Source organism: Aptenodytes patagonicus, chromosome 19 (assembly GCF_965638725.1).
Source record: "Aptenodytes patagonicus chromosome 19, bAptPat1.pri.cur, whole genome shotgun sequence".
Lineage (NCBI taxonomy): Eukaryota > Metazoa > Chordata > Aves > Sphenisciformes > Spheniscidae > Aptenodytes > Aptenodytes patagonicus.
The window spans coordinates 6,118,551-6,135,368 of NC_134967.1; the positions used below are offsets into that span (position 1 = coordinate 6,118,551).

Sequence of the window (16,818 nt, forward strand, 5' to 3'; positions counted from 1 at the left end):
TTTGCAAGCTGTGGCTCTAAAGACTAGAGCTGCTAGATCAAGTGTTTGCAAAACGTTGGACCATGAGTGGTGGTAGACCTTCAAAATGACACAGGCATAATCCCTCTCATTCCTTGTACGTGTGCCCAAGGGTGCACAGCCCCCTCGTCTGCTGCAGCCTCCCGGGGGGGGGGGGGGGGTGCTGCAGGAGCTGGCCTCGGTGGGGCTGAAATGACAGCAGCTGCTCACTGACATGAGGTGAGGAGGACACAGCAGGCAGGTGCCAGTCTCTTTCACATCCTTTATGTGCACCCATGCAAGCGCGTAACGCAACTCAGCTTTGCACTGCAATTGAAGGCCAGGTCACACACTCATGCTCCGGTGCCCCACTGTTTGCTCTAGTCCTGCGGAGCACGCTGTCCTTTTTGTCTGCAGATGATGTATTTTTGTGTCCAGGATCTTAATTTTGTCCGTGGCTTCCTTTCCTTGTCACTGCAGGGCCTTTATCTGGGGAGTGCAAGACATGATGGTGAAAGAGGTTTTCTGTATCAGCGGTGTGGGATGGGCTGTGAGGAAGTCCCTACGATAGGCAGAGCCTTCAAACGCTCTGGCTTAACGTGTGTGGAGGCCGGAGGGGGATCAGGCTCTCTGCAGCCACTTCAGCTTGGATATGGCCAAGGCTGCTGGAAGGATCACCGAGACAAATAACTGTGAAATCAGCATCTCCCGTGAGCTGTCCTCCCTTTTAGACCTGCTGATCTTCCTCCACCTTTCCTGAAGCCGGGGTGAGCCGTGTCTCTAAAACTAGAGCTGAAAGATCCAGACAGAAATGCCATCGAAACAGGTGTGTGACTAAATGAGTGCGGAGCACAAAGGTCGCTGCTAGACGCCATTGGCAGTCACCAGGTCAGCCTGCAAGCTCTCGGTCCCTTTCAGGTTCTTTGAACCGTGTATTGTCCTTCCAGGCTGGTCAGCCTTAATGGAAATTAGGCCCAGCTTGGAGGCTGCATTTCATAGGAGTGTGAAGCACCAGTCCTAGTCCTGGCCTCGCTGGGTAAAATTCAACAAGCCACGCTACTTCGGGCGTCTCCCACGCCCTTCTTCCCGGGCTTCACGTTGTGAGATCCTGTTGCGGGGACCACCCCTTGAGAGCTTTCTGCAGTGTCTGTCACGGTGGGGCTTTGCTCCTGATCGTGACTGTGCTATAAAGGGAGTTAAGGTGTAGAAAAGAAGTACCTTAACATGTTTGAATGAAGGGCTTCCGTGCCTGCACTTCCCACTGCAGGCTTTGAACTTGAAGGCGGCTCAGAGGAGGACTTGGCTACGCTTTTATCAGTCCAGACTGTGTCTGGGTACATGGGAGCCGCGTTAGTGAAGGGGAATGTTGTTCTGCCCACAGCTGGAGCAACGCTGTCTTGGATAGTGTAGCTGCTACATCTCCGCGGTTGAGTGGCCGGTCCCTGGCTCCAGAGATGAAGGAGGGCGTGCTGTAGCTGTGTGCTTTGGTTTGTATTAGTGAGATCTGAGAAAGGAGTGGGGTCTGTTTCTGAAGTGGAAAGAGCATCAGTCAAAAATGCTAATTTTAACAGTTTCACATTAAAGCAGAGAAGCAGAATGAACCCTTGCAGACTTTGCGGAGCAGATGCAAAGCGATGCGTAGCCTTAACTGGCTGCTATTTATGTGACAGGAGTTTTTCGTGGTGTTTGTCCTTGGAGTGATTTCTCTCTGTTCTGATGTCAGCCAGATTTAACAAGCTATCTAGTTTCTTAGGCAAAATCATTGCTCTAGACACCTAACCAGCTTGAAACCCTTTGCTAAGAGATTGTGACAGATCGTGAACATGTTGCTGCTTTTAGGAAGTGGGGGAGATGGGGTGGATGGCTCAGAAGGTGAATGAATGGGACAGCGCGTGAAAAGGGGAAGATGTGCCAATGGCAAGCATGGACTAGAATAATTTAGATAAAGGGACTGAATCATAGGGAGTAGATGAGTGCAGAATCTTGCATGTGTCAGGGAGATAGGACAGATGTGAATTTATATTAATTAACAATTAATGCCAGCAGAGGCTCCAGAGCCAGTAAATGGAAACTGTCTGCACCAGCTCCCTGCCAGGAGGGTGTTGCCTGCTCCTATTTTTCAAAGGCCTGCAGGAAAGAGCTCCTGGAGTGCTTTTACTGCTGTCTCTGGGTTTTGTATGTGTACTCTCCTCCTCCTGTTTCAGCAAAAGCCACCCCCTCCCCCCGGATGGCAGCTGTGGGTCTGTCCAGCCACCTTCCTCCAGGTCTCCAGAGGCAGGACTGAAACTGGAATTAAATGACAGAGTCACAAACCTGATCTTACCCATATAGTCAGAGGCCACCGCTAATCCCTAGCTAAAACCAGTTTCTTTGACTGAAACCGCTCTGCCCAGTGCACTGTCTTGCAAGTGACATCTGTGGAAAAACTCTTTTGAAGAGCTGTATATGAAACCATTTTTGACGGTAGTATTTGAGTTTCAAACCAAAACGTGGGTAGTGAATTAAAAACCCTCTTTGAGTGTGACGTAGAGGAGCGTTAGGTACGCTGCCGCTCTGCAGCTCAAAGCAGCTCTGCTTTGCCTTTCATGAAGGTCACCATCTAACGGGCAGAGATGTAGGTTGAGGTTTCCATTACTGCAGCCAAAAGCTGTTTCACACCCACTCTGTGCAAGCATCGGTGGCCCATCCTGCAGAAGGGCAGTGGGCTGGGGATGGTCTCAGGAGGGGCTGGCCTAAAGACTGCTGAATGAAACGGAAAAGTTGCCCTTGCCTGGGTATTGAGCTCTGACATGTCAGCTGGCTTGAAAATCTGCCGGGAAGGTAGCGGGTGCTAGGAGGGGAATGTGGCTTTCCGCAGACATGGAGGGAGGGCTTCCCCTGGGGGTTAGGGCTTGATAACTAAACTGCCAAGGGGGTGTGAGTGGTTCCTGCGGCACAGTTTCGGCAGTGCAGCAAGGCATGAAGACTGAGTAGTGCTGGTCATCCTTCATGGCAGTGTTGGAAACAGCACCAGGGGCTTCACTGGGGCTTGCCGGTGGGCTAGCGGCCTGGGCTCTGGTATGCAGGACCAGGGCTCTGGGTTTTGTCTCTCTGGCTCTGCTGCTGCTTTGCTGGGCCTGGGTGAGACCCTCTCTGACCTGAGCCTGGCAGAAGAGTTCTGCAGGACCCCGCCGTACGTAATGCCGCACAGTTAGGCTAATCGGCACCCCAAAGTTGTCTGTGTCATAGAATCATAGAATCATTGAGGTTGGAAAAGACCTCTAAGGTCATCGAGTCCAACCGTCGACCCAACACCACCATGTCCACTAAACCGTGTCCCTAAGTGCCTCATCTACTCGTCTTTTAAATACCTCCAGGGATGGGGACTCCACCACTTCCCTGGGCAGCCTGTTCCGATGTTTAACCACTCTTTTAGTAAAGAAATTTTTCCTCATGTCCAATCTAAACCTCCCCTGGCGCAACTTGAGGCCGTTTCCTCTCGTCCTATCGCTTGTTACTTGGGAGAAGAGACCGACCCCCACCTCGCTACAACCTCCTTTCAGGTAGTTGTAGAGAGCGATGAGGTCTCCCCCGAGCCTCCTCTTCTCCAGGCTACACAACCCCAGTTCCCTCAGCCGCTCCTCATAAGACTTGTTCTCCAGACCCCTCACCAGCCTCGCAGGTCACCAAGCCTCTGCTGGACTGCTTTGTCTCATCTCTTCTGTCTGACACAGTGCTCTGCCTTGCTCTGGTTGTGTTTTCTCTGGGGAAGTCCCTCTGTGCGCACACATTCACTAACCATATGTCTTGAAATTGAACGGGGGGGAAAAAAACCACTGAGCAAAACCCCGGCTCTTTTTACAGGGTGTCAATGGAAACCTGGCCTTTCTCAAGGAGGTGGGGCTGGTGGTTGGAAATGTGCCTGCATCCTCAGCCTGGGCTGGCCGTTGCACACAAAGGGGGTTGATAGCATCAGCTTTTTTTTGTGGTACCTAAATCCAGTGGGGCACATAAGCTGCTTAAAAGAGACGGCTACAAAACCCTGTGGATAGCTACAGAGTTTGCCTGCAAAAACTACCAATCTTCCCCTCCTGAAATGAGAGCTTGACTTCTGCTTTGCAGCAGAAAAGGGTCTCTGGCCTCTTCCAACCCAGCACACCTTTTCATCCTTGCTGTTTAATATTGTGCTCTTTTCAACCATTCAGCCATTGTCCAGCTATGGGGTAGGAGTGGGGGAAGCTGGTTACTCGTGTCAAAAGCATGTCAGGGTTTTGTCCTACTTACCTGCTCTTGTACGGTTACTCTGAGATCCTGTGTTATTTTTATTGAAGGCTTTGTCAAGAACCAGGGGATCTCAATGATACCACGTGAAGTAGGGGTTGTGCTGCATGACCCTGGCTTCTGTGCCTCTCTGTCCCACATTTATCACTGGAGTCTTTCTTTGGGTGTCAAAACCTGTTGGCAAAGGGGCATGGAGCGGCTTGAAGGCACTCTGCCCTGCCCGCGTGAGTGATCGGGGGGAGGCTGCGGGAAGGCTGGAGGCACCATCCTTCTCTCTGAGACAATTTGAAAAGTGGGTGAAAACTGTGAATCTGCTTATTGGGAGCAAGCCCACCAACCTCCGTTCAGGGTCAGGGCCTCAGCAGCCAGTCCATCTGCTCTTTGCTATTGCTTGTGCCGTTCCTTGTCTTTAAGTGTTGGAGTAAACAGCACTTGTGGAAACAGGCCAGACTTTCTGCATAAACACCTCGTTTGCTTTGAGTTGGCTGTTTGTGCTAGTGGTGAGAACTTGGTTTGTGCAAAAGTTGGACTCTTTAAACGAGCCAAAGGATGTTAGACATCTAGATTCTATTGGAATTTGGTGAAAATAAGGTGAGTACCTTCTCCGAGAAAGTAGTTAACCATTCTCACAGGAGTGTGAGATCCATTAGGAAAATGCTCTGTAAAATATATGGGGAAGGAAGCAAGCAAGCCGGTTTCTATAGAAGTGACTGTTGCACCCCAGAGGATGCAGCGCAGACTTCTGTACCTGCTATGGAAATGGGTATGCTGATTTAGAAATGTAGTAAGAATTTTTGTTTGTTTGTTTTAAAGTTGTTTACAGAAGTCTTGGGGGATATTAGATTATGTGCACTGTCACGGTTAGCTGTCATGATGCTAATTGCTTTAGGAAAAAGAAAATATTTACCTGTATGTAGAATTGAATAGATTTGCAGGGTATATTTATTTAATACACTCCCTTGAGGCTATGCTTGGTATAATGAGTCTTCTGATGGGATTTGAATTGAACCAGACTAGAACCAACAAAGGAGGCTGTTGTGGCTCTGTCAGGTTTGAGAAATGCTTTATATGCAGCCATGCCTGTGTAGAACAGCTTTCAATGAAGATGTGAATGCTAATAATTCAGCATGGAAACATCTTGAAACCAACAGCAGCCTGCTGTATAGTAAATGCACAGTTTGCTAAATTAAGCCTTAATGTCGCAGGACAAGTGTGACCTCTCCTCAACTAACATGGAATTGCTTATTACCATCTTTTTAGGAAAGTCTGCCCTTCCCCCCCCCCCCCAAAGGTCTGGGAAATGCCATGCCATGCTATGCAAGCACCTCGCTGTGGATTTTTGCTGGTGGCCAATGTTTTAGCATCTTGCTTAGTGCCATCCCGCAGGCGGGTCTGTGTCAGTATCGCCGTGTGGTGCGCTGTTGCGGGACCTGCTGCAAAATGGAGCACCCTTCTTGGAGTCTCTACTCCTATCAAGGAAGTATCAGAACATCTGTGTTTTGGGCAGAGGAAACTTTCAGCCCTGGTGGATCCAGAGAAAAGCTTGGACAAGGTGACCCTGAGTGTCTTCGAACGAGGAGAATGCAGCCTTGCTTTTACTGTCGGTTTTATACGTCAACTCCACACTCCAAATCTAACCTCTTTTGTTCAATGCTTGAAGTTAGCACTACTGACGCTCGGGATGCTTTCTGTTTTGCATGAGGTCCTGAGCGGTTTCTAGAAGGTCTGCTCTTCCTTTTGCAGCCTGGGGGGTTTATAAACTGAAGAGCTGCTGGCAGCATGTGGTCCGCTGACGATTTCTCACAGTACAGGCTTCCTTGCTCAGCTCAACCCCAGGTGGTCTGTGAGGAACAGCCTGCTCACACAAGCAAGTTTCTGCTGCTCTTCGGAGAGCTGCAATGCTGTAGCTGCTTCCTACCCTGAACCATATCTGCAAAAAGCCCTAAACATGCAAGTGAGGAATGCCTTTTTCATTCCTCTTGGAAACCAGTGAGTGTGCCAGATATTGGTCTCTTCAGCAGGGAGCATTCCTCTGACAAATGGCTCTAAATATTACTGTTAGCTCTGGGACTCCTACTGTAACCTGGTACCTTGGCCAAGTTGCCAGGCAGCTGAGAGGCCAAAGCGGCCTTGCTGAGTGTGTGGGCATGATATTCCCCAACCACAGGCGAGCTGTAGAGAGCGAACCATGCTGTGTGGAGCCTTGCTGTTCCCAGAGGCAGCAGGGTCTGAGTCCCAGCCTAGGTAAATCTCCCTCAAGAAAAGAGCTGCTTGTCTGTTCTCCAAGCCAGGATCCTGATTCTGTTCCTCCTCCTCCATACCAGAGGTCTCTCGCAGGAACAGGACAGCAGCATTCGCTCAGCCCAGAAGTTTGCACCTACTAGCCCCATTCCAAGGATTAATAACCTTACAGAGAGTGAATTGCTTCTGTGACTGTCCCAGCTTCGCTTCTGCTTCAGCTATGTTGTGAGAGCTCAAGAGGTATGTACCCTTCGCTGTTCAGCACTGAAGGGAGAGTCTCTGTTGTGTGCAAACGCAAACCGATGGGTCTTTGTATTCCCTTTAGATGGATAATAAGTGTCCGGATCCTTTAAGCAGCTCTGAAGATTTCTTCCTATTTGCTGAATAGGAAACTTAGTCTTGCAAAGCACTGCGTTGCCCCAAGTTACGCCTGCTCTCACGAGTCAGCCTCCTCATTCCTCTGCTGGAAGAAGCTTCGGTTGTTTATTTGCTTGGCTGCCTCCAAGGGCAGGGTCTGCATCCTGCCCTTCCTTCGCTGCGGTGGGAGGCGGGGTGTCTCTGGCTGTGGGACCGGGGGGTCCGTCCGCCCTGTACCGACAGCATCTGCTGCGAACACTGACCCTTGCTCCTGGCTAGTGTCGAGAGGCTATAGCATCGCGGAAGGGAAGTCTGGTGGCGGTTGGTCCCCTCCTCCCCCTTTTCCAGTTTCTCGAACGACCTCAGCTTGCTGGGTTGGAGTTTGTGTTGAACCAAACAGGGCTAACCACACACGAAGTGCGTAGGCGTTGTCTCTTGAGCCACATTTGCTTTGATCCTCTCCAAGCCTAACAAAAAGAAGTTTTACCATTACAAATGCTCCAAATTCTCTTGCTGACGTTGGGCTAAATTGGCCTTCAAACCCAGGCACTAGGGGCCTGCAATGGATGTGCACCTGGTGCTGGCTTCTCTGGGGATGCCCCCAAATAAGTGTAGTGAAACCCTGGGCACATGCTGTTCCCAAGCCCCGTGGCAATTGCTTTAAAGTCTTCAGCGATGACTCTGGCTTTCATGTGTGCGGTATTCTGGGGTAGACATCCTGTGTCTGCTCGGAGGGGAGCGGGTCTGTGAGTCTCAGCAGCCAGCGTGTTCGCTTGGCAGCCTTCTCTTCCGTGCAAGACGCACGTTGTACCTTCTTTGGGCTGTGTGAGAGAAGGGAAAAAGAAAAGGTGGTGATCTGGAATAACTTGCTTCCATCTCCTTTGGGACTTCACTTAGGAACTTTATCGTTTACCTATAGGTCAAAGGATCTTGGGCCCCAGCAGCTCTGTAAGTGTTAGCTGGGAGCTGTAATAATCCCAGACAGTCATTTTCAAGAGTTCATCTGCTGGTGGATCGGGATGCTGGCACCCTGCTTCCCCGATGCCACATTCAATGGCCTCTGAATCATTTCAGAATTATCATTTCAGGTATGGTGCTTTTTACCCGTGGGATGTTTGCTGGAGCTGTTTAGAATACCAGGATTCCCAGCTAGGCTTTTAAAAATGCCTTGTTTTATAGATTTCTGAGGGTGTAACGGTGTTGCTCAACTATTTGTTCTGTTTTATCCCAAGACAAGGGCACAAGGATGCATTCCAGCAGAAAAAAGCATTCCTGCTTATGTTAGGGAAGAAATGAGTAACACTGTATGGAAAAGACGACTCTTTAGTAATTAGAGAGAAATTCTTTGATAAGTTTTAACACGGAGAAAGGTTTCCTTTTCCAGAGCTTCTGCTGGAACGTTGCTCCCTCCCAAGGGCCTGTTTTGAAGCCAGAGGTCCTTGTATCTGATTTACCTGGGCCTGGGGAGCTGTGCCACCACCGTTGCTTATTTTGGTGCCCACAAGGTCAGGAAGGGTCTGTAGCCGTTGCATCGGTCAGCTTTTATCGTAGCGCGTGGGTGGGGGACGGCTGGCATCTACCTAAGGTTTGCCCTTTTGTGTAAGCGGGTAAATCCCAGCTGGAGAAACGGATCTGCCTTTGTCTGGCCTGTGCCCAGATTTGCTCGTGCTGGCCACTGAGCGCTCGAATGGGGCCACAAGGCTTTCGTGGCGGGGGGGGGGAGCCGTTCGACAAAGACCAGTTGTAGGGCTGCGAGAGCCGGTGAAGAGCTGATGCAGCGTGAGGAGCTAAGTGCCGGAGCCGGTGTTTTGAGGCACTCCCCGCAAGGAAAGTGGTGTTGAGGGCACGCCACGTCAGTGACTACCACCCCCACGGCGCCCGCAGTCATGCCGGGTTTCTCACAACGGGCTTTCTGGCGTTCTCGTGGCTATCGGACCTTTCTGCTTCTGAACGTGCCTGGTGCACTGCTCAGCCTGGCCTGAACCCTACACAGAGCCCTCTCCCGCCTCGCGGGGTCGGTTCCCGTTCTGAGCGAATCGTACCCCCTTTCCCTCCCGCAGCCCAAGCAATATCTTTCTGTTAGTCTGTGTTGGGGACTGAGCGCTGCGTGCAAGTCTCTCCATTTTCTCTCTGTTTATTTTAATAAATTTCTTCATGTAGCTTTGGTTGTTGCCTTTGGTTCCTGAAAGGCGCTTGCGGGTGGCTTTTTAATTTAAGTTTGATTTTAGATGGGTTGAACGATGGAAGGGAAATGCATTTCTCTGCAGGAAAGCAGTATTGCCTGAAGTAGACAGCGTATATTTACTTGTAGCGGTAGAGATGAGAAGTTAGATCCCCACTCTTATTTAGAGCAATTCTTTAGGGGTGACTCAGTTTTGCAGAAAGTGCTAACAATCGAGCGGTTGCCTGGATGACCAACTGCACAATAATGCTTGTCATTTGCTGACATCAAAACGACGGTGTGATATTAATAATGCTTTTTTTCCCCCCCTATGCTGGGGATCTAGTTTGGATTCTCTTTATTTGTTTCCCTTCTCAGAATATTGCAGATCTTCCTATGAATAATCTGTGAGTCCAAAAGGTCTGACTCGAAGCCCCGGGTTCGCCTGCAAGTGAGTGGTGCTTGCTCCCCCGATGCACGGCTAGAGCTCGCAGTCTGTGGGACTGTCTAAGGCTGTTTGCAGGTTTTAGTATTGCCATTTAGTGAGAGATGTGTGGGTTGGTGCTTTCTTCTCATCTGCTCTGTTGTGGGTTGGTTTTGCTTACCAACAAATGTACTCCAGTAAAAACCATAATGAAAAACAGCTCTAAAGATGCTTTCTGCAAGTACAGCTTACTCCAGGTCAGGAGAAAAACAGGCTGTATTGATAAAAGCACCTCAGGCTACGTAGTGGCCTTGGCGGTTGTGCCTTCACCCGCAGGATGAAGCGGCAGAGAGCTTCAGAGCGGGCAGGCTCTTGGTGTACACTGTGTAGGATGGGGCGACCTTCACGAGCCAAAGAGCCTTAAGTTCAGTTTTGGCTGGTTTTGCTGTTGTTTTTTATTCCGCTGTTTACAGGAACAGGGAGCGAGCTGGGACCTGGAAATAGGCGTGCCAGAATATCCCGTGAGTGGGAGAGGTGGGTTTTGAGTCATTTGTAGCTCTCTGAGCTGCATGAGGGATTGAGGATGTGCGCTGCAACAAACCTCATTTTTGCAAATTCCCACGTCGTCCAGGCAGTAAATCCTGAGGGGAGCAAGCGCTCAATTTCAGGACCGGAATTCCTAAATGGAGATGACCTTGAATTTGAAAATACCCCTTTCATGCTACAGGCCTGTAGTGTCTTCCCTGGCTCAAGAAGGCGGCCTGTGTGAGTCAGTGCCAAGCAATACGTTCCCGTCCATACGCAGCCCTCCGAAGACGAGCTGTGCAAGGAGGTTTTCTTTGTTCCAGAAATCCACGGGAGAGGTGCCTATGCTTGCAGAGGGCTTTTTCCCCTTTTTTTTTTTTCTTTCTTCTTTTTTTTGCTGCTGAATTTGGAAATTTCCTTTGTCCCTCTTCTGTCTGTGAGGGCTGCAAAGGTTTTCTCCTCAGCTCATTGTTTATGCTTCTTGCAAGCTAAATAACAAGCGGTCTGTGTATGCGTGTATGAATTGATTCCTGTCCAAGCAGTGGGAGTCATCAAGGGAAAGGGTGTTTAGCATTTAGGTTTCTGTTTAGTGACACAAAGACAACATCAAAGTTGATAGAGCCCCAAATTTGCCCCCAATATACTCCTTCCCCGTCTCTTTTTATACAGTGCTGTCCCCCTCTTGAGTGTTTGCAGAGAGTTTGTAAGTGGCCCCTGCTATTCCCTCTCAGTATTTCACTAGGAAAAAGATGCTGAAAAGGGACTGACGCGAATCGATTTTGTAGCTGTGGTCAACAGCTGGGGGGGTGGAAAAAGAAAATGGTTATGGTCCTCCCTTCCCAAGCACCCATCCGTCCACTTGGAGGGGATGTTGGACATAAGGTCCTTTTGTTTCTGTTGCCTTCCTCCTCGTGGGAGCCCAGTGCCACGGATGCCGGAGGATTTACAGCCCCAGCACCTCCGCCCTCTTCCTGACACTGGCAAGCTACGCAAAGTTGTCCGTCCTCAGCATCACGCAGGTCTGACTCCGGCTGAGGTACTGCATCCCAGGACAAGTATTTACATGGGAGCCTTGAGTGACAGGGGGACAAGGGGATGCGCGGGGGTGTGTGATTCCTGTTCTCGTGGCAGCCTTGTGAAGACACTGCTGTCACACTGACTGGGATGTTCTCAGAACCGGTGTGTGCTCGCGGCTATGGGTACGTGCCTTCGAGAGCTCTCATCCCACTGTTTTACCAGAGATGTTTCCTTAGGTTTTTCCTACTGCGTTCTGGCTAGCAATATTGTGCTGGTTTTGTTGCCATTAGGCATTCAGTAGAAACGTTCTGTGTGGCCTTTGGCAGCTTTGCGTTGTCCCTGAGCTCCATTAAGCTCCGTTAGAGGCGTTCATTCCTATGCCAGTAGCAGTTTTGCGGCACAGTTAAGTGCTGGCCCTGCAGATGGTGGATTTATGAAAGGGTGTCACTCCTGTGATGTCAGGAATAGAAGGCTTGGAAATGGCTGGGATTCCTGTTTACCATCTGTTTCCATGGCCCTTCCCTAATAGACCTCTCCTCCTCCAGAATTCAAGGATCTTTAATCAAAACTGTTTGGCTTGTGGTGGGAGGGAGGAAATCCCAAATTGTGGAGGAGATGGTGACATTTCTTGACCTTTTCTATGTGTATCTCGGAGACAAACACACTCTGATGAGCGTGCGTGTGCTTATGTTTGTAGGTTTAGTCTTTGGGTGTATTTCCTAACACAGGCACTCAGCGAGATGCTAGGTTATGCATTTCTCTGCAACAATCGAGACGAGATAAACTTGCAAACCCTTTGGGGGGACATTGTGTTAGCTAGTCTGATCCACAGACAGCTGTATACAAGAAACTAGCTTACTAAATGTTTCCAGATATGCTCCTCCTGAGAACCCGCATTTCACTTTGCTTGGAAAACTAAGTGTTGCAGTTTTGAGTCGTTTGGTTCAGAGCGGTGCCACAGACCTGTCCGCCGATGCAGGAGCTCTTACAGCATCGTCCTTTACTCTGAAGGGAGTTTTGAGCGTGCAGCCTGTTCTCTTGCAGTTGGTGCTGCTCAGAAACACTCAACAAGCTAGCTTTGTTATCATACGGTGTTAGCTGTGGCTCATCTTCTCCTCTTTGCTCATGAAAAATGTTACAGCAGTCCCATGCAGAAATGTCTGCTGGAGCATGGTCTAAAACTGAGCAATACTTTCAGAATTGAGTGACTCGCAGATTGGGGTGCTCTTTGTGTGACTTGTGAGATTACTCAAAAGAGCCTGGCATTTAGGAAGTGGATTTTCAGTGGTTTCTGAAAAATCGAGCCATAAAACTGGTGCCACGTGGGAAATCATTGGTCTAGTATGCACATTTAGTACACATTAAAGCCTGGGGAAACACCAGTTCTTGCGATTCCATCAAGGAAACTTGATCAAGAATGATAGCATCAGAAATGAGGTCAGTAGATGGTTTGATGACACTTAAAATACAAAGATTACGTTAAAGTAGCACACAATATGATGAAACATTTTTTCCCCTTAGGGTGAGCTGTCTCTCTTTTCCTTTTCTAGTATGTCCTGTTGGGTATGTACACCAACTGCGCTGTTGCTTTCCAGCAGCGTGCAAAGCGGCGTTCCCTTTGCTGCTGCTTCCCTGGCTTGTGCGCTGGTCCTGCGTGGAGAACTTTGCTTTTGACACAGCAGTTGTGCGGTTTGGGTCCTTCTCCTCTGTGCTCTCGGGAAAGGCGGCTGCGGCACCACAGCTTGAGCTGTGACTAATGAGACTTAAAATTAGCTGCTTCACCTTAAGTTGAAGAGTCAAAGCTGTCTTAACAAGTCTGCTCCAGCCGCCCTAGCTGTTTTCTGGGGACTGGGCAAAGAGGGAGATCCTGGAAGCTGCACTTGCCGTTGTGTTTGCACCGACACTTAAGCCCTTAGGCTACGAGAGGATTTCTTATTGCTGCCGCAGTGTACTGCAGATAAGAGCGTGCCTTTCCTTCCCAGACAGAGTCTCAAAGGAAAGTCTTTCGTCTCTCCAGCTCTGAGCATCCCCTCTTTGTAACAGACTTTAAATGGGAGAGACGAAGGCCTGAGGCTTGTGTTCTTGCTGGGGAGAACAAGAGGTTTAGTGCTCTTGATATTGGAGCTTTTTCTGTTTTTCTGTTGTGAAGCATGCCGGGAAGCCCTTAAAGAAATGCCTTAAGTGCCCTCGGGGATGCAGGTCTTTTCTTGGGCCCAGTTCATTTGCCAGCAACATGACAGCTCAGAGGGTATGAGCTTGGTAAGTGCTGGGTGGGAAGCAGCCGGCCAGGATCAGACCTGGAGCCAGAAAAGTCAAAACTATTTTCGCAGCCGGTGGTTTCCTCCAGAGGGGGAATCTCCTGTCCGTGCCGCAGAAAGGGCGCAGGGCTCTTGCTTTTGCCTGAGCTGAGGGAGAGGAGGACCAAGTCCTTTGGGAAAGAGACCTCTCTTGTTGGATGTCTGAGAAGACTTTCTCCGTGGTAACATCTGAATGGAGGGCTTTTCTGAGTGAAAGCTGTTACTGCAACGTGGTGGGGTGGAAGGCGGGTGTGCTGCTAGATAGGATTGTGGCTCTGTGCCTGCCTCGCAGGTAGGAAGACAGTGTCTGCCCTTGGGCAGCAGAGAAGGCAGTCAGGGCAGGCTCAGGCTAATTACCGTTTCACATGTCACGTTTGCATTTTGCAGGTGGTTTCATCCCAACATCAGCGGAATTGAGGCAGAGAAGCTGCTCCTGACCAGGGGTGTCCATGGCAGCTTTCTGGCTCGACCCAGTAAGAGCAACCCAGGAGATTTCACTCTCTCTGTCAGGTAAGCAGACAGCAGCAGAGGAGGACTGGAGGAAAGGGGCTGCCTCGAACTCTCCAGCACACCCTGCTCTGATTAACGTATGTGCAAGGGGAGAGGCGCTGCACAGAGATGACCTCCCTGTGGTACCGCTTGAAGTTAAAGGGTCGCTGAACTCCCCCCGTTGCTGCAGAGGCCGTGCTAAAAGCCACGCACTACTTTCCCCCGGTTTGTTCATCCCTGTGGGTTGCACGTGCCCCTGTCCTGCCGGGGTTGGCTCTGTGCTTGTGGCGTGTGTTTCTGGAGCAATTGTTGCCAGAGGAGGGAAGATAACGAGCCCATTTACGTTTCTGCGGAGAGCATGTTCAATCCCAGCAGGGATGAATCATCTCACTCCAATTTCAAAGGAACTTAACGTAGCTGCCTTTGGGAGAGACTTGTTTTCTGTGTCTGTGAGGGATCCCAGGAGCACCTCTGTAAGAGAGTGAGCTTGCTGACCAGCCTCACAGTGGCTGTGTTCCCAGGCAGTATCATGTGCACCACCTTTAACGTGCTCTTGTGTTCTTTGGGACCAAGGGAATTGCAGCGAGGAAAGCTGCACTTTTGCCGATGGACTTTGTGAATGTAGCCCCTTATGACGCGGTGGAGCAGATGCACTGGGTGGAACGCTCTGAAGGTGAACTAAAGGGAAGAGGCAAAGGGTACCATTGACCCAGTCGGTCCCTGAGATGAAAGGAGCAGGTTGTGGGTTCAAGGCATGATGAACCTTCCATGAGCGCCATCCAGCTGGTGCCTTGCAGGGGAAATAGCTCAGCAAAGGTTTCCCCAGGCACTTGTAACACAGACCTCTCTTTTTGTGGTGGCTTCTGTTTAATTTAAACAGCCCTCATTTTGTTTAGGAAACGCCAGTGAGTTTATAAATCCTTTGACCAACACTGTGTTTAGAGAACCTTTGTGCAAACGACGGCATGGACAGAGCGTTTCCACCTGGCAGGGCACTGCCATCGAGCAGTGGTTTGAGCACCGCCGGCGTGGTTTGAGCCTCGGTCCCTCCCCACGCACCTCTCCCTCCACAGCCGGGTGCTGCCGGAGCTGCTGGCCGGTCAGAGCAGCGTGGCAATGCCGACTGGCTCCGGCGAGACTTCACCCTCTCCCTGTTGCCTTAACCGCTCAGACGAAACCCTTCTTAGCCTTATTTTTCCCCCCCTTGCAGTTGTCACTGGACTTGAACCTGCCACTCCTTTCTGCCAAGCGCAGTCATTTCTTAGCTTGGCAAGAGGGAGGGTTTGCAGCTGTCTTATTTTTTTTTAAATGCTTCCTTTTGTGTTGGGGAATACAACCCAGCAGTCCCACCCTTTGCCTCTCGGACGGCTCTGACTGACCACAGCTCCTCACGCTATGGAGCAACACAGCGGAAGGGAAAAAGTCCAGCTTCTTCTGCGCATTGGCTGGGTGGGGAGTGTTTGGATCTGACTTCACTAGCTCCCCAGTAATCTTGCAATCAGAAGTGGCTGTGAGTTAATGAGAGAGGCAGGAAGTGCTTCTAATTAGAGTGGAAAATAAACTCAGTCACAGAGAGCTGCCTTGAGCAAGCTATGGCAGCAAGGGAATACGTGTAAAATGGGGGGTTATCTTCATGTGAGCTTAGTGTCTCTTTTCATGTAATTTTGTGAGTCGGGGTGTTGTCTGATCGTAAAGTGAAGTACTGACAGCACCTGCTTAGCCAGGCGGTGTGCAAGCAGATGCAGGTTATGGCTGTGCAACAGTGTCCTGATGTGGAAAGATACCCAGCTAGCAGCATAATTACCCTGAAATAGCAGGGTAAATTGCTTTGTCGGGAGAGCCAGTTCCCACACCTGCATTACTGCACTTGTGCCTTGTGCTGTGGAGTCAGTCCACAAGTTTGCAGAGTTTTCTTCCCTTAGCTCTGTCCCTGTGCCTCAGCCAAAGGCCACGTGTGTTTCTGCCATTGCGGTTTGGTGCCTTCCACCTGTGCTGGTCCACTGCCTCCCCTCTTCCAGCTGTGGCACGTGTTGAGACTGAGTGGATAAAAGCTTGGCCTCCCGTGGAACAGCTACGGCTGGCTATGGAGTCCCAGAGCAGTTTTATTATTGCTATTATTTCTTTACTCCTTTCTGCTTTCTCTATGGCAGAAAGCAGAGAGGGGGGAGGAAGAGTGTCAGATTATCGGAGGGGGTTTGGACCACCTCCTACTGCAGAGAGACCTTTACACTGCAGTAAATGTTTAATAACAGTATTGTTTTGGCCAGAAGATCGAGCCAATTAACACCCTTAATGCATGAACGGTGTCCTGCAGTAATGAGATGCAAGTTAAGAGCGGAGCAATACAGCATTGCCTTAATATCATAGTATTGAACAATACCACCACAGCCCACTGACAGATTGTAACTCAGTGGAAAGTCTGACCAACTCTCACAGTTCTGAGTAAACCAAAGCTGTGACACATACCATGTTTCCAGGAAAGCACATTAAACATGACACACAAGCTTAGAGGCAATGTGTTGGGCTTTGAGGCATCGCGAATTGAAGACAAGGAAAGAAAGAATTCTTCCATTGACTACTTTTACCTGTAAGTCCTTGCTCCTTCCTGGCTCATCCCATCTCTATTCCATGACTTGAGGCGAGGGTTGTCCTATAGTCTCGGGTATGGAAAATTTGCTTGGACGTGGTCACTGGTTAGGTAGACCAGTTTTGTTTATCCTTCAGCTGAATGATATGCTCTTTTCCCACTGATGATGGCCCCAAAACATGTGCATAAATGTTCTTGGGAATTAGAGCTGCAACACCAAATAGAGTATGGAATGAGTAGCTTTATGTGCTGTGAAAGCTGAAAACTTGGGCGGCTGTCTTCCCGCTCTGTTTTTCCCCTTTCCCTGTTACATTACACACACACGCAGCTGGAACAATGAGTTATTATTCTCACCTAGAATTGAATCCTGACAGAGCTTTTTTTTTTTTTTTTAAACCTCTGAACTGGACAGGTCTATATATTTTTTTCCTTTCTGAGAAATAAAAGCTTTTCAAAGGAAACA

General features: G+C 49.7%; 1 protein-coding gene across 1 annotated transcript in view; it reads left to right on the forward strand.

Annotated features, from left to right (window-relative positions):
- LOC143168988 (tyrosine-protein phosphatase non-receptor type 11-like) overlaps nt 1-16,818 on the forward strand; it is a 58,817-nt gene that overhangs the window by 21,661 nt on the left and 20,338 nt on the right. Inside the window, exon 2 of the mRNA XM_076356056.1 lies at nt 13,667-13,789. Within this exon, the coding sequence (XP_076212171.1) occupies nt 13,667-13,789 (123 nt within the window). The remainder of the gene's footprint in view (nt 1-13,666; nt 13,790-16,818) is intronic.